General features: G+C 47.5%; 2 protein-coding genes and 1 long non-coding RNA gene across 5 annotated transcripts in view; 1 reads left to right on the top strand and 2 right to left on the bottom strand.

Annotated features, from left to right (window-relative positions):
• Positions 1–1705: 1705 nt before the first annotated feature.
• Positions 1706–3945, bottom strand: SEPHS2 (selenophosphate synthetase 2). The gene has a single exon (XM_059154932.1). The coding sequence runs from the start codon at positions 3821–3823 to the stop codon at positions 2483–2485; it is 1341 nt and encodes a 446-aa protein (XP_059010915.1). The 5' UTR covers positions 3824–3945; the 3' UTR covers positions 1706–2482.
• A 9448-nt stretch (positions 3946–13393) lies between these two features.
• LOC131819922 (uncharacterized) lies at positions 13394–15184 on the bottom strand. Its single transcript, XR_009349381.1, has 3 exons — positions 14947–15184; positions 14086–14235; positions 13394–13852 (listed from the first exon to the last, which is right to left on the bottom strand). It is a non-coding gene; the product is annotated as an uncharacterized LOC131819922 (long non-coding RNA).
• A 7585-nt stretch (positions 15185–22769) lies between these two features.
• ITGAL (integrin subunit alpha L) overlaps positions 22770–25563 on the top strand; it is a 38495-nt gene continuing 35701 nt past the window's right edge. For 2 of the 3 annotated variants that reach the window (XM_059154240.1, XM_059154239.1), the window contains exons 1-4: positions 22775–22972; positions 24016–24118; positions 24985–25079; positions 25192–25259. In XM_059154240.1, the coding sequence (XP_059010223.1) occupies positions 22918–22972; positions 24016–24118; positions 24985–25079; positions 25192–25259 (321 nt within the window). In that variant the 5' untranslated portion in view covers positions 22775–22917. Of the gene's footprint in view, positions 22973–24015; positions 24119–24984; positions 25080–25191; positions 25260–25563 lie in introns of all 3 variants that reach the window. The other variant, XM_059154241.1, reaches the window with a different exon arrangement.

Below are 25563 nucleotides of genomic sequence, written 5' to 3'. Positions count from 1 at the left end.
ATGGAGTTTATTTAAAAAGTAAAATCTTGAAGAAGAAGAAGAAGAATGGACTCTGGACTTACACTGCCTAGCAGTTGGCCTGTGCAATTTTGGATAAATTTCTTAATCTCTTTGCACCTCAACTTCCTCATTTGCAAAATGCAAAAAAAACTGCAACAGTTTCTTTGAACTGTTGGCAGTTCAAAGAAAAATATATACACACACATATAAAGCATTTCTCTTTATCACTGGTATTTTATAATTTAATAAAAATTAATGTATGTCATTTTTCATTCACTATGCTGGGAAGTCAGGAGATATGTGGTATCTACAACTTTTTTAAATTTTAGAAAATTTTCTTATATCATTTCATGTATTTTTTCCTTCCATTTCCTTTATTATCTCTTTGGAATTCCTCCTAGATGTTGAACCTCTGGGCTTTCCTCTAATTTCCATATTTTTTTCCTTCTATTGTGCATCTTTTTGTTGTTGTTCTACTTTCTGATAAATTTCTTCAAATTTGTCTTCTAAGTATTGTACTGAATTTTGAAAACTTTAAATTTTATATTCTAAATGCTTCGTTCTCATTATCTTTTTATGAACACTATCTTCTTTACCTCTTTTTTTCTTCTTCTACTCCCTGTTTTATCTCTTTACTGAGTTTTTTGCTTTCTTTGACTTGTTTTCAAGTTAGAGGCTTACCTCAAATGTCTGGTGATCCTTGACCGCTTATATTTAAGAATGGGGCATGGAGGGGCACCTGGGTGGCTCAGTGGGTTAAAGCCTCTGACTTTGGCTCAGGTCATGATCCCAGGGTCTTGGGATAGAGCCCTGCATTGGGCTCTCTGCTCAGCAGGGAGCTTGCTTCCCCCTCACTCTATCTGATTGCCTCTTTGCCTACTTGTGATCTCTGTCATATAAATATCTTAAAAAAAAAAAAAAGTATGGGGCATTGAAAAGAATGTGCCGAAGTGAAACTGTTCAACCGGGAGGCTTCCTGGCACAGGGATTTTCGCTGGGGGCTCACCAAATGTTCATATAGGTCTTTATTTCTGGGCACATTTTTCTCCAGAGAAGCAAAGGCAGTATAAGCTTCCCAGACAGTGTTTTTAAGGGGGGTAAGCGGGCTGGGACAGTCTCTTTCAGTCTTTATTTTTATTTTTGGTCCCCTGTCCTTTACTATGGTGTCCCCAGCTTTGTAGTATTTTTAAAATTCATTTTCTAGAAACTAAACCTCCCTTTACCAACAGACGTAAGAGGCAGTCATCTGGTTATGTGACATGGGGGACAGGTTTGTGAACTTCAGAGATCTAATTATAATTACCCTGTATAGAAGCTTTCAAACAGTATCTGTCTTTACCCCCACCCTTGACCCGTTAGTACCTCCAAAGCACATCTTGCTTCCTGTTAGTATTCCCCAACTCTGAAGGAATTTCCTTTGGCTTCCTCTCTTCTGCTAAGTCACTTACCCAAATCTTCCAAGAAGTGTTGGGCCCTTTCTTTTCCTCTCCCATCTGCTAGCCCTTGGGTTTTATGCCCGTTTTGAGTCCTTTGCTATCAACACAGGGAGAGGGGTGCAAACCTAAATCTAGGTGTTAAATCCTGTGTCCAGAATCTGGGAAAACATTTGCGCTCGCCACTTGCCAGACTCTAAATATATCAATTGGTTCATTTTGTAAGACTGTAAAAGAGTCAGAATTCCAAGAATCCAAATATTAGCCACAAGAATTTTTCCACAAAGTCCTTTTTATTTATTTCGCTAAAAATTACTTTATTGATTAAATCACCAGGAATTTTCAACACAAGATTGAATATCTTAATGACCACCAAGGTTTGGGCTCTGGGGCTTGTTCTGCCTCTCCCAGTCCTTAAAGGGGTTTAGAGAGAGAGACGTCATTAACAGAGACCAAATGAGATGGTCGCAGGTCCTCCTTTCCCAGTCATTGGACAAGCTGCTCAATTCTTGTCCAAAGCAGGAAAGAGCCAGTACTTCAGAAAAATCTAATGAAGAATTTGACAATGCAATGTAAGATCTCTCTTAACAATTTAGATTTATCAACAGTATTGGTCCAAACTTATTTGCTTCTGATCTAAATAATTTTGCAATTTACTTTTTTTTTTTTTTTTTTGGTGTGTATGTAATTCTAACAAATAACCTCACTCCCTGTGCAGGCATGAATCAACCCAGTGCCAAGAAAGAAAAAAAAAAAAAATCCCTCAAACCAGAATAGCTTTATCTTGCTCTTGGAAAGAACTAACAGAGGTTTTTCTGCTTTTCTTCCACATATGAGATGAACAAACCTCCCCCCTGAAGTCCAAAATGTTACTTCTGGCCTTGGAATGTGCAGCTTATGATGGGCGGATTCAAATGACCTCGAAAGGGCCACTGGAACTACTGTGCAGGAGGCCTTCTTTGGAAATTTCTTCTTAAAATAAAGTTCTGAGAATTGTTCATGATTGTGTACAAAGGCTCTAAGGTCCAAACAGCTTGTGCTATTCCATCTCATGAACTCGGCTCAGAGGCGGCACTGGAATTGTCAGGAGCCAGAGCAGTAGCAGTAGCCCCCCGAGGTAGGACCTCAATAACTCGAGGCTTGTCAATGATCCGGGCTGTCCGGTTTCCCTTCTCCACAATCCCGACGATCCATGCCTGGTGGCCCTCTCCGTACTTGGAAGATTTGATTTCGGAGCAAAAGCGAGCTGCCTGTTCTCTTGGCAGACAAATCAGCAATCCCCCGGAGGTTTCCGCCGAGGTCCCCTGAAGGAGCCCGAAGCGCCCGCTGGCCTTGCTGATGGCTGCCATCTTGGCAATAATGGGCAGATTATGAATCACAAACGACACCTCGTTTCTCTGTTGCTTGGCCAGGTTCTGAGAGTGTCCCAGGATGCCGAAGCCGGTGACATCGGTGGCCGCGTGCGCGTTAAACGTGTGCATCAAGGCGGCGGCCGTCCTGTTCAGCGTCGCCATGCTGAACATGGCCTCCTGGTAGGCCAGCTCCACCTCCTCCCTGGAGACCACCATACTGACTTTACTCCATCGCTCGGGGCTGTCCAGCCACTGGTGGGCGTTGACCGCGACCTGGGTTCCTAAGGGTTTGGTCAGCACGAGCACGTCCCCCACGACCGCGCTGTCGGGCATGATGAGCTCGCTGGGCTGGCACACCACAGTGGCAACCCCCCCGACGATAACCCAAGGGTTTACCACCGTCTGCCCCCCGGTCACGGCGGTGCCTCCTTCCTCGGCGGCGTCGCGGAAGCCCCGGATCAGCAGCGGCGTGATCTTCTCCCGCTCCTCGTCCGTCATGCTCTGGCTGACGCTGAGCAGCATCAGCATGTTGTCACACTCGGTGATGCCCATGGCGTACAGGTCGCTCAGCACGTTGGCACAGGCTATGCGCCCCATCATGTAGGGATCCTCCACCAGGGGGTAAAAGAAGTCCGTGGTCTGCACCAGCGACAGGCCCCCGTGCCTCAGCGGGACGACGCACGAGTCCATCCCAATGCCCAGGGCCGGAGACGGGGCGCTGGGCTCGGCCCCGGCCGCCAGGCCTCCCTCCTGCGCCGGCTCTTCCCGGGCCCCCCCCAGGCCCGGGCCCCGCGCCGGCCGCACGTCGGGCCGCGTCAGTCCCGCCAGGAGCTTGAGCAGCGTCTCCTGGGGGACCTTGCAGCCTCAGCCCTTCATGCCGGAGAAGCCCGTCAGCCGCCAGCTCGGGCTCAGGCCCAGCGCCTGGGGCTCGAAGGGCCGGTAGCTCGCGAAGCCCCGGCCCGGGGACAAGCCCGCGGGGCCCGCGCCGGCCGCGGCCGCCGCCTCTCCGCCGGCGCCGGTGCCCGCGGCCTCCGCCATGGCGCCTGCCGGTGCGGGGGGACACGGAGCGCAGCGGAGCGCGGCCCTGCTCCCCGCGCCGGCCACCGCCGACCGCAGACGTCCCCGCCGCGCCCGCCCGGCCCGCGCCGCCGCACTCCCGCCGCGCCGCGCGCTCCTCGCCGTCCCGAGGGCGGGGCCGCCGGCTCCGCTGCTTATAGTCCCGGTGATTGACAGCCGCGCCGCCCAATGAGGACTCCGCCCCCGAGAGGCGGGCTTCCTCCCGTCCGCAGGGCAGTTACAGCGGGAGGTCCCGGTGACCCTCCCCGCCGGCGCCGCGGCTCGCTGCCCGCGGCCGGTTAAACGCTCTCCGGGCCGCGGCCGGCGGGACTTTGCTCCCCTGGAGACCGTTGCCCAGGGGCCGCGATTCCGAAGCTGGGGCAGATCGGTCCCTTGGCAGAGCTCACGCAGGTCGCAGTGGTCCGGGGGTCACTGGACAGACAGCGCTCGGGACCAGCCCGGGACAGGAAAACAGCCCAGGGAAAAATTCGGAAAGAATAATGAGAAATTCGATAGGAAGCTACTACCCTGAAGCAAGCAAGCACTAGCCACAAAATAATGAAATGTTAAAATGGGCTTCAGAGAATTCCGAGTCTCAGGGGCGCCTGGCAGGTTCAGTCCGAAGAACATGGGCCTCTTGACCTCGGGGTCTGAGTGCCAGCCCCGCACTGGGGGGTCGAAATGACGCTTAACGAATAAGATCTTAAAGTCCTCTAAGACTCTTAAGTCCACCACTAACTCTGAGTCACTTTCCCTCTCGGGCATCAGTTGACTTCTGGGCAACAAAGTGGCTTATCTTGTTCTGTTCTAAAGTGGCTAGAGATCTTTAAGTTAGTATATATGATAATCTGTAATGTGTCCATTGAGAGCAATTTGCCAATGTCTATTAAGAACACAACTTTATATAACACCTTTGACTCAGCAGTTCCAGTTCTAGGACTTTATCCTCCAGATGTACTCAGGGGCTGTGAGTGGGAAATGATAGAGTTCTTTTATTTTGTTTTGTTATTTCTGTGCTGCTTGTAATATTAACATACTGGAAAGAACTTAAATGTTTATCAATTGTGATTAAAATAAATCGTGGTACATTTATATAATAGACTACCCAAGCAACTCTAAAACAGAATGAGAAAACATTGATATAATTATATTGATAATAGTTACAATTCTAAGAGGTATCTTTCTAAATGCTTTAGTATATTAACTAACTTAGTTCTTACAAAAACCTTTGAGTTAGGATTCTTTCCATGTTTTACAGATAAGGAATATAATGCACCGAGAGATTAAATGACCCACTCAAGGTCATAGCCAGTTTAGAATGGAGCTGGATATGAATCCAAGCAAATCTGTTCCAAAGACCACCAGGTTATATCGTCTATGATGTTTGTTAAGAGAAACAAGCAAACTTCTGAGCAGTATTTATAGGATACTATTATTTGTTGTAAAAGGGGGAAATGTATGCAGTGGCATATTTCTGGGAGGAGAATCACCAGAAACTGGTGAATTGATTGCCTCTGGGGAGGGAATGAGGTGGTTTTGGATGGGAGATTCTTCACTGAATTATCTTCTTGTTCCTTTAACATTTGGACCTTAAATTTTTTTGAAAAAAATTTTTTTAAAGATTTTATTTATTTAACAGACAGAGATCACAAGTAGGCCGAGAGGCAGACAGAGAGAGAGGAGGAAGCAGGTTCCCTGCTGAGCAGAGAGCCCGATGCAGGGCTCGATCCCAGGATCCTGGGATCATGACCTGAGCTGAAGGCAGAGGCTTTAACCCACTGAGTCACACAGGTGCCCTTTTTTTTTTTTGAATTTTTAAAAAAAGATTTTACTTATATATTTGTCAGAGAGAGAGCTAATGAGCACAAGCAAGGGGAGCAGCAGGCAGAGGGAGATGCAGGCTCCCTGCTATTTAAGTGTATTACATACTTAAAACAACAACAACCTGCCTATGAGACTATAAATTGGTACAACCATTTTGTAAAAGAGCTTGGCTTTAACTGATTAAATCAGACATGTGCAAACCCACCCCCCGTCAGTTCTAGCCATAAAACATGCCCTAGAGAAACTCCTGCAAAGGTGCCTCAGGAGACACGTGCAAGAATGTAGGAGCTCTGGAGATTGATTACACAACAATGTGAGGAATGAACACTACTGAACTATACACTTAAAAGAGGTAAGACGGTAAATTTTATGTTATGTGTATTTTACCACAATTAAAAATGTAAAAATGGGGCGCCTGGTTGGCTCAGTGGGTTAAGACTCTGCTTTCGGCTCAAGTCATGATCTCAGGGTCCTGGGATCGAGCCCTGCATCGGGCTCTCTGCTCAGCAGGGAGCCTGCTTCCTCCTCTCTCTCTGCCTGCCTCACTGCCTACTTGTGATCTTTCTCTCTGTCAAATAAATAAATAAAATCTTTTAAAAAATGTAAAAATATAGGAGATACTTATAGCTCTTCTCGTAAGTCATTACATTTAGCTTTTATTATTCTCCAGTACAGTGTGAAGGCATGGAGTAAACTGGAAGAAACTCAAACATTAAAATTAGACTGAGTTGCAGTCTAGGCTCTCCTAATGACCTTGGGCGAATTGTCTAACCTTTAGGAACCCCACTTTCAGTACCTATAAAATAGTCCTTTCACCTGAAGATAATGATAGACACCAGATGGAGTGTTTATGAGAATTAAAATTTTAAAATATGTGTGAAGCTCCTAACATGGTTCCTGGCCGTTGGTAAGCTTAACATAAATGACAGAACCTAGTATTGTACACCACTGTTAGTGTGGATGTAGTAGTAGTAAATTCACAAAACTTATAACATCTTGGAATTTAAAAAAAAAAAATAAAAACAAGTCCCTTTGTCTTCCTAAAGAAAAAGAAGACTGGAAGACCAGAACAGTGGTCTTCAGTGTGTCTGTTAACAGGAAATGCATTATAAATGTAAAATATAAAATATAAATATAAATATATAAATATAAACAAATCATTGTATAACTACCCAATGGGACATTGTTTATCTGTGAAAATGAATGATAGGTCTAGACATCATCAATAAGGATAATCTCAAAGATAAAATGTTGGGAGCAAGAAGCCCGTTGCAGAAGAATCCATAAACTAAGATGCCATTTATACAAAGTTTAACACCAGGCAAAGCAATAATATATTGATAAGAGATGCAAAATGATTTAAAAAAAAAAAAACGTTTTTAAGAGTAAGAGAGTTGGGATCGGGAGGGAGACAAACCATAAGAGACTCTTAATCTCACAAAACAAACTGAGGGTTGCCGGGGTGGGGGTGGGTAGGGAGAGGGTGGTTGGATTATGGAAGGTATGTGCTATGGTGAGTGCTGTGAAGTGTGTAAACCTGGCGATTCACAGACCTGTACCCCTGGGGCTAATACTACATTATATGTTAAAAAATTAAAAATTAAAAAAAAAAGAGTAAGAGTGTGGATGATTAACAAAATTTAGCATAGGGATTATCTCTGGGGAAGGGGGCCTAGGGTTCTGTTTTCTGTTTTTTGTCTGGGGTGTAGTTGCATGATGTTCTTTAAACCATGCACATCTATTTTTCCCATGCTCTTTTTGTAAAGTGCATGTCAACATTTTTTAAAAAAGGAAAAGATGCGGGACGCCTGGGTGGCTCAGTTGGTTGAGCAGCTGCCTTCGGCTCGGGTCATGATCCCAGCGTCCTGGGATCGAGTCCCACATCTGCGGGGAGCCTGCTTCTCCCTCTGACTCTGCCTGCCACTCTGTCTGCCTGTGCTTGCTCTCGCTCGCTCTCTCTCTGACAAATAAATAAATAAAATCTTTAAAAAATAAAATAAAAAATAAAAAAAAAACAAAAAAAAACAAAACAAAACAAAAAAACAAAAAAAAGGAAAAGATGCTATATTTCAGAATTAAAAATACTAAAAGGTAAACGAAATAATGAAAAAACAAGATATATGGAAGCAAGAGACCTCTGGATTTTTTCTGAACGTTGGATTAGCTGTCAGTGAGCTGTCTGCCCTTAAAGAAGAGATACAACCTTTGTACATCTTAGTTTCCCCTTCTGTAAAATGAGGGTCATCTCTGCTTAGGATCTGGTATAAGGATCATATGAAAATCTCCACTATGAAACCTTCTTTGTAAAATGTTCAGTATAGGGGGCACCTGGGTGGTTCAGTGGGTTAAAGCCTCTGCCTTCGGCTCAGGTCATGATCTCAGGGTCCTGGGATGGAGCCCCACATCGGGCTCTCTGCTTGGCGGGGAGCCTGCTTCCCCCCCTCTCTGCCTGCCTCTCTGCCTACTTGTGATCTCTCTCTGTCAAATAAATAAAATCTTAAAAAAAAAAATAAAGTGTTCAGTACATTGTACCTGTGACCGATCTTATTACTAAGGGTAAAATGAGAACAGTCTGCTTACATGTGTAGTCACCTCACCTGGGTCAGAATGTGATTAGATCAGGTGCCCCTGTTAATATGCTCTCTTTGTTCTTTGAACTTTCTCCTCTTGGCATTTATGACAGTTTGGATTTTTTTTTCAAGATTTTATTTATTTATTTGACAGAGAGGAAGAGAGAGCAAGCAAGAGAGCACAAGCAGGGGGAGCTGCAGAGGGAAAGGGAGAAGCAGACTCCCTGCTAGCAGGGAGCCCAGTTCCGGGCTCAGTCCCAGGACCCCGGGATCATGACCTGAGCAGACAGCAGACGCTTGTGCCTCTCGAGGTTGATCCTTGTGACTGTGTCATGAACATCTGAAAGCATTCCTTTTATCTTGTTCTTGTTTTTCACTGAGAGAGCCAGTGAACCACGTTTATGGCTTGGGTTAAAACTTACGGGTCAGAGATTGCAAGAGTACAGACCTGGAGGTGGGAAAGCAGACGAAGGAGAGAGGTTTTAAAGAATAAGACGGTTTGAATGGAGCCTTTCATTTGGTTTTCACATACAACAAAAGCAATGGGGCTAATGCTTGTTAGTTTTTTCGCATTATGATAGTTTCCAGTTATAACACTACCCTTTAAGGTTCAGTACACTTTATGTTTTTATTTTTTAAGATTTTATTTTATTTTTTAAAAGATTTTATTTATTTGACAGACAGAGATCATAAGTAGGCAGAGAGGCAAGCAGAGAGAGAGGGAAGCAGGCTTCCTGCTGAACAGAGAGCCAGATGTTGGGCTCGATCCCAGGAACCTGGGATCATGACCAGAGCTGAAAGCAGAGGCTTTAACCCACTGAGTCACCCAGGTGCCCCTAAGATTTTATTTTTAAGTCATCTCAACACCCAACGTGGAGCTCAAACTCACAACCCCAAGGTCAGGAGCTGTATGCTCTATTGACTGAGCCAATCAGGTGCCCCAGGTTCAGCACACTTTAAAGAGTTTTTAAATTGTGGTAAACTATACACTCAGTGTTTTTCTAGTATACTGAAAATACTTCAATTAGTTTAGTAAACATTTTCTTTTCTTTTTTTTGTTTAGTGCACTTAAAAAACATTTTATTTTATTTCTATTTTTTAATTTTTCTAAAGTCTTTATTTTTAAGTAATCTCTGCACTCAAGGTGGGGCTCGAACTTACAATCCTGAAATCAAAGAGTTGCATACTCTGTAGACTAAGCCAAAAAACTTATTACACAATCATTATGCTGTCATTGGAGAAAAATCACAAAATGTAGCTTAGTAAAAAGGAATAAAGTTAAATAACTCGAAATCCCTCCTCTCAGAGAGAAGGTGTTCGCAACACTTAGTAGAGTGAATTTTAGACATTTTCCTTCAAGGTGTGAGGGGAGCCACTACCTCGCACTGAACTCCAGGGGGCGCCCTGTCACCCCTCCAGGTCAAGTGGGGCTGTGTGCTGTCTTCTTGCTTATACTTCTTAACTTTTTAAAACAAAAACGGGATCATTCCTAGTATTTCTAGTAAGAAATGACATAATGGGTGAAAATAATCCATCATTAATAGATGTCAACACCCCCGCTGGGATCATTCATAAATACTTATTGAAAACTTTTTTTAAAAAGATTTTATGTATTTGACAGAGAGCACAGGCAGGGAGGGGCAGAGGAGGAGGGAGAAAGAATCTGAAGCAGACTCTGTGCTGAATGTGGAGCCTGAGGTGGGGTTTGATCACATGACCCTGAGATCATGACCTGAGCTGAAACCAGGAGTTGGACATTTTATGGACTGAACCACCCAGGTGCCCCCTATTTATTGAAAACTTTGGTGCACTAGATACTGAAGCTGTCACAGTGAATTCCAGGCAGAAGTCCCTGTCCTCATGGAGCTGACATACTAACGGAAAGAGATCGCAATGCGTAAGATCAATGATTAGTTGGGAACAGATATCGAGGAGGGAGTGATGAAGTCTGAAGAGAGGGAGGAAAGGAAATCCGGTATGTGGATGTGACTTTGAAGTAAAGATCTGAATAAAGGGAAGAATGGCATGCAGATATCTGGGAAAGAGTGTTTCAGGCAGAGAATGGCAAGTGCAAAGGCCCTGAGGCAGGAATATACCTGGGGCATTCTAGGAGCAACAAGGCAGCCAGGATGACTGGTACACATTGAGTGGAGAGAGCTGAGGGAATGAGGTCATACAGGTGCGTCACAAGATTGGTGAAGATGGCACAGGACATAGCACCTTACAGGTCTTTGTAGGACTGATGTAATCTGACTTTACTCTGCAGTAAAACCCCAGAGGTCAAAATATTCCCCATTGGTCTCAGCTCCCACCACCCTGGCCCAACATCCTGGTCAGTGTTCCCATCGCCGGCCCCCGACCCTGAGCCAGACCCAGACCAGGCACAGCCTCAGCTCCCAATCCCACCTCCCCTGGGCTTGCTCTGTGGGGCTGCCAGCAATAGGCTGTACCTTGGGAAACTTCAGAACTGACACCCATGTTCACGGCCCCTCACACTATTAACCATCTTTCATCACCTTATGGGGCAGGAAGTTTCATCTTTGCCTTTGGGGTAAATGTGAGAAGCCATACTGAGTTACTGCTAATAACAAGAGAGACGCAGGACAGAGAAAGACTCAGAGTGATGGCAGAGCTCAGAGAATGGAAGGTTCAGAGAGGGAGATAAAGAGTGAGAAGGTGATTTGGAAGGTGCTGAGGAAGGACTCATGGCATAACCTGGCAAAACAGCATTCTTGGCAGAAAAGCACCCATGGCAAAGGCCCCAAGATGAGCAAGCCTCGTGAGTTGGGTGGAGGCCAGTGTGGCTGGTGACAACGGGGTGAGGGAGGAGGAGGTGACATCACAGTGGCAAAGAAAGGCCGGGTGTGCAGGGCCCCTGGACAATGGTAGGGCCTTCAGCTTTGGCTCTGGGTAAGACGGGAGCCATGGGATGGTTGAGACCAGAAGGGTTACATGGTCACTCTGGCTGGGGTGAGAGTGGACTGGGTTGGCAAAAACCCAGGGGAGAGACCATGGTGACGTGGTTGCGTCGGAGATAATGATAAGTGCTCATATTTGGGGAATTCTGGAACCAACAGATTTCCTGATGGATTAGATGGAAGATCTGATCCCCCAAGGTTGGGATGCCTGGGTGGCTCAGTCAGTAAAGACATCTGCCTTCAGCTCAGGTCATGATCCCAGAGTCCTAGGATCGAGCCCTCCATTGGGCTCAGCAGAGAACCTGCTTCTTCTCCTCTGCCTCCCCTGCTGCTTGTCTACACCCTTTCTCTCTCTCTCTCTCTCTCTCTCTCTCATGTATTCGTTCTCTCAAATAAATAAGTAAAATATTTTTTAAAAAAGATCCAATGGGCCATGTGAAGGAATTTTGTAATTTTTTTTCCTAAGAGAAAGGGGAAGTCACAGGATTGGTTTTAAGCAGGGAGGTGGCATGGTTGTATTTGTGGTTTTGAAAGATCACTCTGGCTGCTATATCAAGAACAGACAGGAAAGGAATGCTGTGGCAGAGGATGGTGGTGACTTGGACTAGGGTAGAGTAGGATATGGGATGGACAGAACACAGCACAGTTCTCTCTGCCTCAGGGCCTTTGCACCAGTCACTGTTAATTACTCAACAATGCTTCATGCCCAACAAAGCCCATTATCTTTAAGACTTCAGGAAATCCCTCCCCTGTGACCCTATAACCCTGAAATTTCCTTGTTTTAGCAATTATCACACTAGATTTTCTCTGACATCTGTGAGGTCCTCATACCTAGGACCACACCTCACTGGATTCCAGGAGCTCAATGCCCAGCTTGGGCTCTGGTGCAGAGAAGGCCGTAGGGAACTTTGTTGAATGAATATGTGGAAAGAATGTGATAAGGTGAGAGATTGATGCCTTGATATTTGGAGCTCACCTCTGTGCTCTCAAATAAATAAAATCTTAATAATAATATAAAAAAGATGTGACACACACCAGTAATTCGCTTTTCTCCTCCTCACATCCGCATGACAATCTTTCTGTGCCAGTACATGTCAATCTACCATATTTTGCTAAAGGCTGAGTAGTATTTCATAAAACGGGTTTACTTAACTGATATAACCAACTTCTTATTATTGTTAGATATTCAATTTATTTTTTCCTTTTATATTTTTTAAAAGATTTTATTTGGGCCTCAGTTGTTGGGCGTCTGCCTTTGGCTCAGGTCATGATCCCAGGGTCCTGGGTTCCAGCCCTGCGTTGGGCGCTCTGCTCAGCAGGGAGCCTGCTTCTCCCTCTCCCTTGCTGTGTTCCCTCTCTCTGTGTCTCTCTGTGTCAAAATAAATAAAACCTTTTAAAAAAAAGATTTTATTTATTTACTCTACACAGAGAGAGATAGAACAAGCAGGGAGAGTAGCAGGCAGGAGAGGGAGAAGCAGGCTCTCCACTGAGCAGGGAGCCCTCTGCGGGGCTCGATCCCAGGATCCTGGGATAATAACTTGAGCCGAAGGCAGATGCTTAACGGACTGAGCCACACACATGTCCCTATTTTTCCCTTTTTTAATTAAAGTATTTCCTTGAGGGGCGCCTGGGTGGCTCAGTGGGTTAAAGCTGCTGCCTTCGGCTCAGGTCATGATCTCAGGGTCCTGGGATCAAGCCCCGAATCGGGCTCTCTGCTCAGCGGGGAGCCTGCTTCCTGTTGGGCTGGCAGGAAGGGGCAGAAAGTTCCTGCCACAAGACTGAGCTCCGACCGGAGAACAAAGGCCCAAGCAGGACCCTGAGACCCCCGCCCCGGGCTCCTGTGGACCAATGGGATCCCGATGAGCAGCGGGATATCCGAATAAGGGAAACTTGCCCAAAGACCCCTGAGCTCTCCCCGAGACCCCCTAAAAGCCCCCTCCTCCCTGCCTTGGGCGCGACTTCCCCCACTCTGCTTTCCAGAGTCGCGGGACCTCGCCCGAGGGTGCCCACCTCCTCCCGGCACAGCTTTCCCGGCTCCCCTTCTCCTGAGCCCAGAAACTTCGCCGGAGAGCGTTTTTAATAAATCTTGCCTTGCACCCGCTTTGCCTGGTGTGGTGTTTATCTCGCCGGAAAAAAACTTTACACTTCCCCCTCTCTCTCTGCCTGCCTCTCTGCCTAGTTGTGGTCTCTGTCTGTCAAATAAATAAAATCTTAAAAAAAAAAAAAAGTATTTCCTTGAGTATCTTCGTTGCATTTATTTCAAGGCACCCGATTTTAGGAGGATCGCTTTAACAGGTGTTCCTCCTGGGATGGTCAGAGGACTTGAGACTTTGTCTTAAGGGGAATATTAGATATACTTGTTCAGCCTGGAAGATAGACTGATAAGCTGCATCCACACTTCTGAAGAGGCTTCCAGATGGGAAAGAGAACGAATTTGTCGCGGGCGTTTCAGCTGGAGAGAACCAGGTCTAAAGCATGGAAGTCACAGAGAGGCAAGCTCACATGTAATACAAGAAAGCATTTTCCTATGAGCAGAGCCGACGGAGACGCAGTGGACCTCCTTGGGAAGTCGTGAGCATCCTGACTCTGGAGGGCTGGCAGGAGAACCTGGTTGAAGATTTACTAGGAAGCATGACATCAGGGACTTGAGTGCAGTAGGCCAAAGTTGAATTAGGTGATATTTGAGAGTCCTTTCAAATCTGAAATTTTGTTACTATTGTTTTCAAAAGATTTTCACTTATTTATTTATTTATTTATTTACTTGAGAGAGAGAAAGGAGGGGCAGAGGGAGGGGGAGAGACAGGTTCCCGAGCAGACTCCCTGCCGAGTGCGGAGCCTGACGCTGGGCTCCATCTCACCACCCCCAGGTCACCATCCCAAGACCATGACTCCAAGGTCATGACCGGGGCTGAAACCGAGAGTCGGAACTTACCTGACTGCGCTCCCCAGGCCCCTAGGACAACGCTTCTAACCCAAGGTATCCTAAAGGATGGCACAAAGAAGTTGGCCGGAGGCCTCCGGGCTGGGACGGTTTCGGTTCGCGGCGAGGGGAATGCACGGTCCAGGCAAAGGCTGGTGGAGACTGTGGGGAGGAAAGCAGGGCATGAAGCTAAAGAAAGTTGTGGAGTGAGATTTGAGCTGGCCCCAGGTAACGAAGAACTTCCAAGGTTGGGGGTGAGGTGGCCAGAGGCTGGTTTGTGTTTAGGACCCTGTTCCCTTGGCAGTAGCTGGTTCCCACAGGCTGGACGTTTCACCCCAGCTCGGCCGAGTTCTCTTTGCTGAGAAATTTGGAGTATGTGGAAAGTTGGGCTGAGGTCGGCGCCGAAGGACAACCTTCTTCAGCCTTTGTTGAAGAGGTGGAGAAAGGGCTCTCTTGCAGCCACCTGGAAGACCTGGTGGTATTTGGGTTTTTCTAAGGGCTTCGTGATACCCTTCAGACAAATGTATTTGTTTGCTTTCCATCAGCTCCATGGCCTGCCCGTGAGTACTCAAGAGAGCCATCTGGCAGAACACCCCTGCCTGTGGTGCATGCAGCTCAGCCCTCCCTCAGAAAATCCCAAGTAGAGTTTCTAGAACTTTAGAATGCCCTGGTACCCCTAGCCATGAGATCACAAGAGCCACGGAATAGGGGGGTGGCCTCCCAGCCCCACCCACTCTGGGGCCCTCGGGGACTTTGTGACACCCCCCCCTCGGCCCAGTCTCCTTCGCCGGGTCGCTTCTCCCTCTAACTTCCTGGCAGGTGGGAAGCAGGGGAAAGAGAACCATCCTGACCAAAGTGGCCTATATCACTTACCCAGGAGGAAGTGGTGGGTGGGGAGCCGCGGCTAGCAGGCTGCTGTGGATGGCAACCAGCTGCTTTGCAGCAGCAAGTCCTCGGGGTGGATCTGAAAAGAGAACTTTGCCCTGGTTTGTCCTGGGTTCGTAGGCAGTCGGGGCTGGTGGGCTGGGGGCCGTGGGGTACGGGGGACGCCCCGGCTTGCTTTTCCCGCTGCCATCTACATCAGCCGGGAGCCCCCTGGTCCCCAAGCAAGCTCAGAGGCTCCCCGCTGCCACGCCCTTACGTAATGCAACCTTGAATTCATTTAAGCACCACAAGGGAAAGGGCTCAGCATGGCCGCACTGGAACTAAGGCCTTAGCCCTCCAAGCCATCACCACGCCTCGTTCATAGACCTCACGGTTCCGTCTCACGGCATCCATCTCTCTGTATGTCTGCGCCCTTCTCTGGCCCGTCCCCTCTGCGTCCTCCAGTTTCTGTATTTTTCTAAGTGTTCATCTGAAAACAATGAGGATTTTCTCTTGCTCCACTCAAGAGAGGAAACAAGACTGTGTGTCCAGCCATCTCTCGTCTTCATCACTGCTCATCCCCTGGCCCGAGCGACCATCCGCTTGTGCCTAGACTTTGTGGCAGTCCCCTAAATGGTCCCTCTGCTTCTAAGCTTGTCTCTGCTATAGTCTGCTCTCCACACCGTAGCCAGAGAGATCCTTTAAAAATATAGACCAGATCATTTTATTCTCTTGCTCAAAACCCTTCAGTGCTGCTCCATTTCACTCAAAATACGAGCCAGAGTTCTCACTGTAGCCCAGAAAGCCTTAACCTATCAGTCATCTCACTGTCTCTCTGAAACTCAGTCCCCCTCTTGCTCACTCCTTTTCAACTACACTGCTGTCGTGGCTCTTTGCTCATTCCATCATACCTCTGCCTCAGGGCCTTTGTACTTGCCATTCTTTTGCTTGGCTTTCCCAAGAAAGCCTCATGGCTCATTCCTGCATCAACTCCTTTTAATTTTGCTCCTTAGCACTTGTGGGCTTCTACTTACACTATCCAATTTACTTATCCACCTGGGTTATTGTCCATCTTCCCTATTACAATATAAACTCTGCCAGGACAGCTTTATTATTTGTCGTCGCTATTCACTGCTGTATCCCCAGTACCTAGAACAGTGCGTGGAGCCTAGTAGACAAATATGTAGTCAGCAAATATTTACTGATGAGTGACTGCTTGAGGCTCCTCTTGCTGCTAAAGACAATGAAGAGGCTTTTGCTTTCCAGGGTCTAGACTCTTCGGAGCAAAAAGCTGTATTGTCCAAGAAAGAGAGGTTGGGGAGTTGAAAGTGGAGGCCCAAATTAAATAATAGATTTAACTTAATGTATGAAATTAAATAATAAGTTGGTGGCAGGTTAGAAATCAGTTAGCTCCCTTCAGAACAGAAGCTGGAGGGTTTTGAGCAAGAGAATAAAATGATCTGGTCTATATTTTTAAAGGATCTCTCTGGCTACGGTGTGGAGAGCAGACTATAGCAGAGACAAACTTAGAAGCAGAGGGACTATTTAGGGGACTGCCACAAAGTCTAGGCACAAGCGGATGGTCGCTCGGGCCAGGGGATGAGCAGTGATGAAGACGAGAGATGGCTGGACACACAGTCTTGTTTCCTCTCTTGAGTGGAGCAAGAGAAAATCCTCATTGTTTTCAGATGAACACTTAGAAAACTAAGGCATAACTGAAATCATTGTACCTGACAAAGGACACAAAAGACCTGAGCCATCCAGGCTGCTGAGAGCATCTTAGATGCACAGATTCGCCAGAACCTCCCAGTTGAGAGTCTCATTTGTCACTCCCCCATGAGATGATATGTTTGAGTCCGCTTCCATGGAACACTGGAACTGTTAGGTAAGTGGAACAATCAAGCCATCCCAAAGAGAGCTGGCATCTCTTGGGTTAAATCTATCTGAGGCGACCTTCACCCTGAGCACTGACCTTGGGGATGGCCAGCTGTCTCTTTGCCATGCCAGCACCAGCAGTTTCTTTTCCTTTTATTTATTTTATTTTTAAAAATTTTTAAGTAATTTTATTTTTAACTAATCTCTACACCCAGCGTGGGTCTCAAACTCACACCCCCAAGGTCAAAAGTCGCACACACTCCACTAACTGAGCCAGCCAGGCGCCCCAGCACAGTCGGTTTCATACTGTTCATTTGACGCAGGCGAGATAACATCAAGCAGAAAGCACCTACTGAAGCCCATTTCCTCAAGACGGGCTGGCAGTACGGCCGACGCTCTGAGTTTCATAGAATCCTCTCTAGATACTTGGTCTGTTTAAACCCTGATGAGTCATTGGCTAGCTAAGTTAGAGCACAGAGTCCAGAGAGACAGTGAGGCCCTTGAAAGCCATGCCGATAAACTTGGACGTGATCTTGTGTATGCAAAAGGGGCACTCCTCTGAGTTTTGAAAGCCTAAGAGAGACATGCTCAGGTTTCTTGAGGTTAATTTGGAATTCCCCAGGAGGTAGAACCTTCTCTAGAGGCAGGAGAGTGAAGGAAGAAAGAGCTGTCGTGGTTGTAAATTGTTCCTATGGGAACTGGTGGGGATTTGAACACACGGACTAGAGAACCTGAGTGGGTCCTCGGAGAAGTGACGGTTGATGAGGGCCCAGGACTAATGAAGTGTGTGTGTGTGTGTGTGTGTGTGTGTGTGTGTGTAAGGAAAATCTTGCCTCAGCACTTCCCCACCGGGCCCCAGCCTGAGATCTCTGCACCCCGGCTCCTCAGCGATGTCACCTTCTCTCTCCAACCTGGAGCCATGACACCCTAGAATCCTTGGGGGCCTCCTTACACTTTTATAGCTTCCTCAACCTTACAGTCCTCAAGGAGAAGGGGAAAAAAACCATTCTTCTGTTCTTTTAAGCTGAAAACCAGAATCTGATAAATATGTAAATGAGCGCGTTTGCCTACTGAAGCATAAGCTAAGCTACAACCCAAGCAGTGGTGACCTTGAGATCATTTCCTGCATTCCTTTTTTTTTTAAAAAAAATATTTTTTATATTTTTAAAAGATTTCTTTTTATTTATTTGACAGAGATCACAAGTAGGCAGAGAGGCAGGCAGAGAGAGAGGGGAAAGCAGGCTCCCAGAGAGCCTGATGTGGGCCTCGATCCCAGGACCCTGAAATCACAACCTGAGCTGAAGGCAGAGGCTTTAACCCACTGAACCACCCAGGCGCCCCCCCGAATTCCTTCTATTCCAGGTGTTATGACTGATACATCTGAAGATTCTATACACTTACACCCTAATTTAAGAATTTAAATTTTGGGATGCCTGGGTGGCTCAGCAGGTTAAGCCTCTGCCTTTGGCTCAGGTCATAATCTCTCTCAGGGTCCTGGAATCGAGTCCTGCTCCAGGCTCTGCTCACCAGGGAGCCTGCTCCCACCCATCCCGCCTGTCTCTCTGCCGACTTGTAATCTCTCTCTCTGTCCAATAAATAAATAAAAATCTTTTTTTTAATTTTTTATTTTTATAAACATATATTTTTATCCCCAGGGGTACAGGTCTGTGAATTGCCAGGTTTACACACTTCACAGCACTCACCAAAGCACATACCCTCCCCAATGTCCATAACTCCACCCAATAAAAATCTTTTTAAAAAAAGAATTTAAGGGGTGCCTGGGTGGCTCAGTGGGTTAAGCCGCTGCCTTCGGCTCAGGTCATGATCTCAGGGTCCTGGGATCGAGCCCCGCGTCGGGCTTTCTGTTCAGTGGGGAGCCTGCTTCCTCCTCTCTCTCTGCCTGCCTCTCTGCCTACTTGTAATCTCTGTCTGTCAAATAAATAAATAAAACCATAAAAAAAAAAGAATTTAAATTTTGAAGACAGTCCAAAGGAAAACCTTCACTCTGGAAGGGGCCAATTTGACTATTAATTCTAGTTGGATGTTCTGTGGTGAGATAATTAACAGTTTCTCCAAACAGGTTCAACCTGTATGGTTGATTACTAGAACTAACAATTTTTTTTCTGTCACGAAGAAGGTACAGCTCCAAATTGTTGCCGGTGGTTATTTTTGAGATTTAGGGTATGCGTGTGGGGGGGTGGATATTAAAAGAGAGTGTTCATCCTTTTACTTTACACATTCCTGTGGTGTCTAAATTATTTTTTAAAAGATTTTATTTATTGGGACGCCTGGGTGGCTCAGTTGGTTAAGCAGCTGCCTTCGGCTCAGGTCATGATCCCAGCGTCCTGGGATCGAGTCCCACATCGGGCTCCTTGCTCAGCAGGGAGCCTGCTTCTCCCTCTGCCTCTGCCTGCCATTCTGTCTGCCTGTGTTTGCTCTCTCCCCCTCTCTCTCTCTCTGATAAATAAATAAAATCTTTAAAAAAAAAAAAAAAAAGATTTTATTTATTGATTTGACAGAGATCACAAGCAGGCAAAGAGGTAGGCAGAGAGAGAGAGAGGAGGAAGCAGGTTCCCCACTGAGCAGAGAGCCTGACATGGGGCTCAATCCCAGGACCCTGGGATCACGACCTGAGCTGAGGGCAGAGGCTTTAACCCACTGAGCCACCCAGGCACCCCTGTGTCTGAATTTTTAAATGTGTATTCTTTTTTTGTAGTTTCAGAAGGACACAAAAGAATTTGATTAGATACAAACCGTAACTGTCATACAGAGGATCAAAGCAGCCAGCCTGAATTATCTGATTTTAGCTGAATTTGAAAAAGACTACCTGATATTATCTAAGTATCAGGATGCAACTTCTCACACTGCAGCCACCTACCAGCAGATGAGAGATAATGTGTCTGCAAAATCAGCCCACGGACCATGACACTAGAAGGGGCCTTGCGAGCTAAACAGGACTTCCTCACAACACAGGGAGAATCTGAAGGGGTTCCCACTTTCCCAGAAACAAATACAAGTTCCTCTATTCTGTTGTGTTTTTAATTATATTTATTTTCTAAACTTACGTAAGTTATACATCCTCATTGTTAAAAAAAAATTCAGGCAATACAGAAACATGAAAACCTTATTCTTTTAGAAATAACCACTGTTCGGAGTTTGGTTGTGTGTCCTTTCGGATTTTACACACACAGGCGCACACACACACACACACACAGTTTCGACTCCTATTTTTCTTTTCTTTTTTTTTCTTTCGTTTTTTTAAGTAGGTTCCACACCCAGTGTGGAGGCCATTGTGGGGCTTGAACTCACAACCTTGAGATCAAGACCCGAGCCCTGACCAAGCTTCGGATGCCTAAGGGACTGAGCCACTTCCTTTTTGATTTTCTCTCTCTCTCTCTCTCTCTCTCTCTTTTTTTTTTTAAGATTTTATTTATTTATTTGACAGACAGAGATCACAAGCAGGCAGAGAGGCAGCAGAGAGAGGAGGAAGCAGGCTTCCCGCTGAGCACAGAGCCTGATGCGGGGCTTGATCCCAGGACCCTGAGATCATGACCTGGGTCGAAGGCAGAGGCTTTAACCCTCTGCACCACCCAGACGCCCCTTAAGATAGAATTCACCTACCATAAACTTTGCCATTTTAAAGATTTTATTTATTTATTTATTAGAGAGAGCGAAATCAAGAGAGATCACAGAGGCAGAGGAAGAAGCGGACTCAGCACTGAGCGGAGAGCCTGATGTGGGGCTCAATCCCAGGACCCTGAGATCATGACCTGAGCTGAAGGCAGCCGCTCAACTGACTGAGCCACCCAGGTGCCCAAAACTTTGCCATTTAAAAATAAGTGTACAAGTCAGTGGTTTTTAAGGATTTTTTTTAAAATTTCAAGTAATCTCTACCCCCCCACATGGAGCTCAAAATCACAACCCCAAGATCAAGAGTCAAATGCTCTTCCGACTGAGCCAGCCAGGCGCCCCATTCAGTGGTTTTTAATATATTCATAAAGTTGCACAATCATCACCACTAATTACAGAACATTTCACCACCCCAAGAAGGAACCTTTACCTATTGAGTTACGAGAGTTCTTTGTGTATTCTAGATACAAGTCATCCTATTAGCAGCCACTCCTCATTCCCCACTCCCCCCACCCATCCTGGCAACCATTAATCTATTTTTTTTCAAGATTTTATTTATTTGACAGACAGAGATCACAAGTAGGCAGAGAGGCAGGCAGAGAGAGACGGGGAGGAGGCTTCTCGCTGAGCAGAGAGCCCGATGCGGGGCTCGATCCCAGGACCCTGGGATCACGACCTGAGCCGAAGGCAGAGGCTTTAACACACTGAGCCACCCAGTTGCCCCTCCATTCATCTATTTTTTATCTCTGTAGATCTACCCATTCTGGACATTTCACTTAAATGGAATCACACAGTATGTGCTTAGTGTAAGGTTTTCAAGGTTTGTCCCCTTTAAGGCATGAATCAGTGCTTCATTCCTTTTTATGGTTGAACAATAATCCATCGTGTGGATAGAGTCCATTTTCTTGATCTGTTCATCGGTTGATAGACATTTGCATTGTTTCCAGTTTGGGGCTAATAGGAATAAGGCTGCTATGAGTATTGGATACATTTTTGTATGAACGTTTTGTATGAACGTCCATTTTTGTATGAACGTCCATTTTCCATTCTTTTAGAATTGCTAGGTTGTGTAGTAACTCTATGTTTAACTTCTTTTGAGAAACTGTCAGACTGTTTCCCACAGCAGCAGCACCATTTTACATCCGTCCGGCAAAGTACAGGGGCTCCAATTTCTCTACACCCTCATCGATCTGTGTTCTTTTCTTTCTTTCTTATTCTAGCCGTGTGGTATCTTATTTTGGTTTTGATTTGCATTTCCCTAAGGACTGATGATACTGAACATCTTTTCTGTGACTTGCTATTTGTCTTATCATCCTGTTTACCTATCGTCACCCAGGGGCACCTGGGTGGCTCAGTCTGCTAAGCATCTGACTCTTGGTTTTGGCTCAGGTCATGATCTCCGTGTCCCTGGGATGGAGGAGCCCAGAGCTGAGCCCCGTGTCAGGCTCCGCACTCAGTTGAGAGTCTGCTTGTCCCTCAGCCCCTCCCCCAACTTGCGGGCTCGCTCGCTCTCTAAAATAAATAAAATAAAATCTTATATATCATCCTCGGGGAAATGTGTATTTAAATTCTTTGCCCATTTGAAACGCTGGATCATTTATCTTTTTACTGTTGAGTTATGAGCGTTCTGTGTATATCCATAGCAGATACAGGATTTGCCAATATTTTCTCCTGTTCTGTGGATATTCTTTTTCTGTTTTTCGAATAGAAGTAAGTTACTAAATACGCCATCTGTAACTTGCTCTTTTTCTCGTCGGTGCATTATGGGCATCCGGCAATGTCAAGAGAAAAGAAGGTCTTTCTTCCCTTTTCCTACCTGATATATTATTTCTTCCTTTCGCTCTCATTTTTTTAAAGACTTTATTTATTTATTTGACACACAGAGAAAGATCACAAGCAGGCAGAGAGGCAGGCAGAGAGAGAGAGAGGAGGAAGCAGGCTCCCCGCTCAGCTGAGAGCCTGATGCGGGGCTCGATCCCAGGACCCTGGGATCATGACCTGAGCCGAAGGCAGAGGCTTTAACCTACTGAGCCCCCCCAGGCGACCCCCCCACTTTGTGTGTGTGTGTGTGGCATTCATTTATGATTGTACCACGGCTTCTTCGGCGAGTCTTCTGCTGAGCTTTATAGAGTCTTCGGTTTGCGTGTTAGTGAAAGACCAGGGATCCGCAGCTCCTGGGCAGGGCAAGCAGATGTCTGCCTACTGGTTGTCTGCTCCTGGATGCTGTGAAAGCTCAGGCGGGCACAGGAAGTGTCTCTAACCTGCTTATACTTCCTCTCAACCCCTGTGGTTTCACAACCCCTGCAGGCTCACCCCCACCCAGTGTCACCAGCCTGTCGCCTGTGTGAGAAAGTCCCACTGTAAGAGGCCCTGGGCATCATCATTTCCTTGTTTCACGCTGTCTGGGTTGCCAGCAAATCCCCAGGACTCTCAGAAACCAGAGTGTTGGATTAGGTCCCTCCAGCCGCTGGAAAGATGAACTCCTGCGTCACCGTCATGAGGCTACTGCTGTGTGGGCTTTTTCTCTTTGGTAGGCAAGGGGAAGGGGCCCGGGAAGGGAAGGGACATGGATGTGTGGCCAGAGACAGCAGGGCTTTGTGGAACTGGACTAAACGAGCAGCTGCCGTGGGGGACGGGCCGTAGGTGACGGTGAGGCTCAGGCATCTTGGAGGGAACAGGGAAAGGAAAGAAAGTCCAGAGTCCAAAGTTGAGGCACGTTCTGGGCGGAGGCAGAGAGGGAGACACAGGGGGCAACAGAGAAGCGGAGCGCTGTCTTAAAGGGAGGCAAGTGGCTAATGGGTACCTGCAGCCGTGGCTGGGGTCTGGTCCCGCCGGAGCCGCGGCCACGGGCCACCATCACAGCCCTTTCCACTTTCTGCGCCTCGGTCTGTTTGATGGAACAAACGGCCGGGCGGCTGCTCTGCCATCCAGGATGCTGCGGAAGGAAGCCCGATGCCTGGAAGGACAGTGGAGCCCAAAGGGACAGTTGGGGACCTGTGGACGATGCTGGGGCTGCTTCAGGTCGGGGGTGACAGGATCAGGGAGTCTGAGAGCTGACGGAAGGCAGAGCGGTGCGGGGTGGCGCGGGCAGCAGGGAGCATTAGATGAGAAGCAGCTCCACGGAGATCGGGGATCCTGAAACCACGAGTCTGCGGCAGAAGCCTGAGGCCAGTGTCTCGGGTCTCAGGCCCAAAGGAGAAGTGGGTGTGTGGGGAGATGCGCCCTGCCAGGGGCAACCCCATCGCCTGAGCGGCCCCTTCCCGCGGCCTCTGTCCCACGGACCTCCGCCTCCTTGTCCTTCCTTCTTGGCTGGGAGGCCGAGCGGGCTCTGGGTGGTGAAGGCGTCGCTGCTCCCAGATGTCTCCCCCGAGTCAAGTTCCTGAAAGCGGAAGCCCAAGGGGGAAGGTGCAGAGCTCATGGCTGGCGCGCCCGGAGGAAGAAGCCAGGTCTTCCCGGGTCGGCCGCCCCCTGGGGACACGTGGCCACGGGGCCGACCGCACTGGCGGCTCTGGGGGCACGTGCAGGGGGACTGGCCGGCCGGAAGCGGTGACCGCACCCCCTGGTCCCCCTCAGCCAGGGCCTCCGGCTACAATCTGGAAGTGCGGCACGTGCAAAACTTCTCCTTCCCACGCGCCGGGAGGCATTTCGGGTACCGCGTCCTGCAGGCTGGAGACGGGTGAGCTGTGGCCCCAGGCCCTCCCTGGCCCCGCAGAGCCAGGACGGGCCACCAGGACACCAGCACCCGAGGTGGGCCAGATCCGGGGAACTGGGAGGGCCCAGGGTCTTCCTGGGTGGAAGAGCCACGGTGGGATCTCTCGGCAACAGCAGCGAGGCCTCCCAGACAAGAACAGGACCGTCTGCGTTAAGTCCCCACACAGGTGCCTGACACAAGGGGAGCTATCACGGCCCCTAAAAGGCTTCGCAACCCTTCCAGATTCCCCATGGGGGCTCTGACTAGACAGAGAGCGCCTTGATGGTGGGGATTTTGGGTCTTTCTTTTTCTCCCTCATCCCTAGTACATGCCCCAGCCTAGCAAGTAGTCAGTATGACATAAATGATTTTTTAGAAACATTTTATTTATTTATTTGAGAGAGACAGTGAGATCACTGGCAGAGAGGAAGGGCCGAGGGAAAGGGAGAAGCAGGCTCCCCAGTGAGCAGGGAGCCCAACGCAGGGCTTAACCCAGGACCCTGGGACCATGTCCTGAGCTGAAGGCAAATGCTTAACCACTTAACGGGCTAAACCACCCGGGCGCTCCCCCATAAATGACTTTTGAATTGATGACTCATTGAATGAACTCATAATTTGACCTTCTGGCACATCAGTCTCTGGTCCTGTTTTTCTAGACTATGAATGAAAAAGATTCTTACCTTTCTAGAAGTTTGATGTATTCGATAGGGAAGAGGTAGGGGCTGAGGAGCCTCCCTGAAAGGGACTCGCTGCAATGTTCCGAGATATTTGTGGATCTGAATCCCCTAATGGGTAGGAGTGGGTGGGTGAGGACGGGGCGATTCCCATCTCACCGGTGAGATTTCTCATCAGGCTTGTCGTGGGAGCTCCAGGTGAGGGGAACAGCACAGGAAACCTCTATCAGTGCCATCCAGACTCTGGCCACTGCCTACCAGTAAGCCTGAGTGGTGAGTAACTGGTCAGGGGCCTGGGAGGAATGGTGTCCCAGTGAAGCTGAGGCTGATCCCACCACACCTGGATTACCTAAGCTCCTCCAGACCCACCTCCCGCTGCCTACAGGTTCCAGTTATACCTCCAAGTACTTGGGAATGACCTTGGCGACAGACTTCACAAGCGGAAAGCTTTTGGTAAGAATCTTGGGTAGTGTGGTATCAGTCAATGCTAAGAAAGACAGATGGAAAAGAAGGAAGGGAAAGTTGAGTAAAGATCCTATAGAAGATTACAGGCATCCGAGAGATTCCGATTCAATCCACGTTTATTAAAAACCCAAGTGTGAGCCAGCTATTTTTGAGACCTTACATATGTCGCTCTTTTTCCAAATATGAACTGTGGCCATTGACATACAGAGATGAATTTTGGTGGTACACAGACTTTTCACGTTTTATAATTATATTTTTATTTAATAGTTTGTTGGGAAAAATATACGACACA

This window comes from Mustela lutreola, chromosome 17 (genome assembly GCF_030435805.1).
Source record: "Mustela lutreola isolate mMusLut2 chromosome 17, mMusLut2.pri, whole genome shotgun sequence".
In the NCBI taxonomy this organism is placed as follows: domain Eukaryota; kingdom Metazoa; phylum Chordata; class Mammalia; order Carnivora; family Mustelidae; genus Mustela; species Mustela lutreola.
This window is presented reverse-complemented; position numbering and strand designations above follow the sequence as displayed.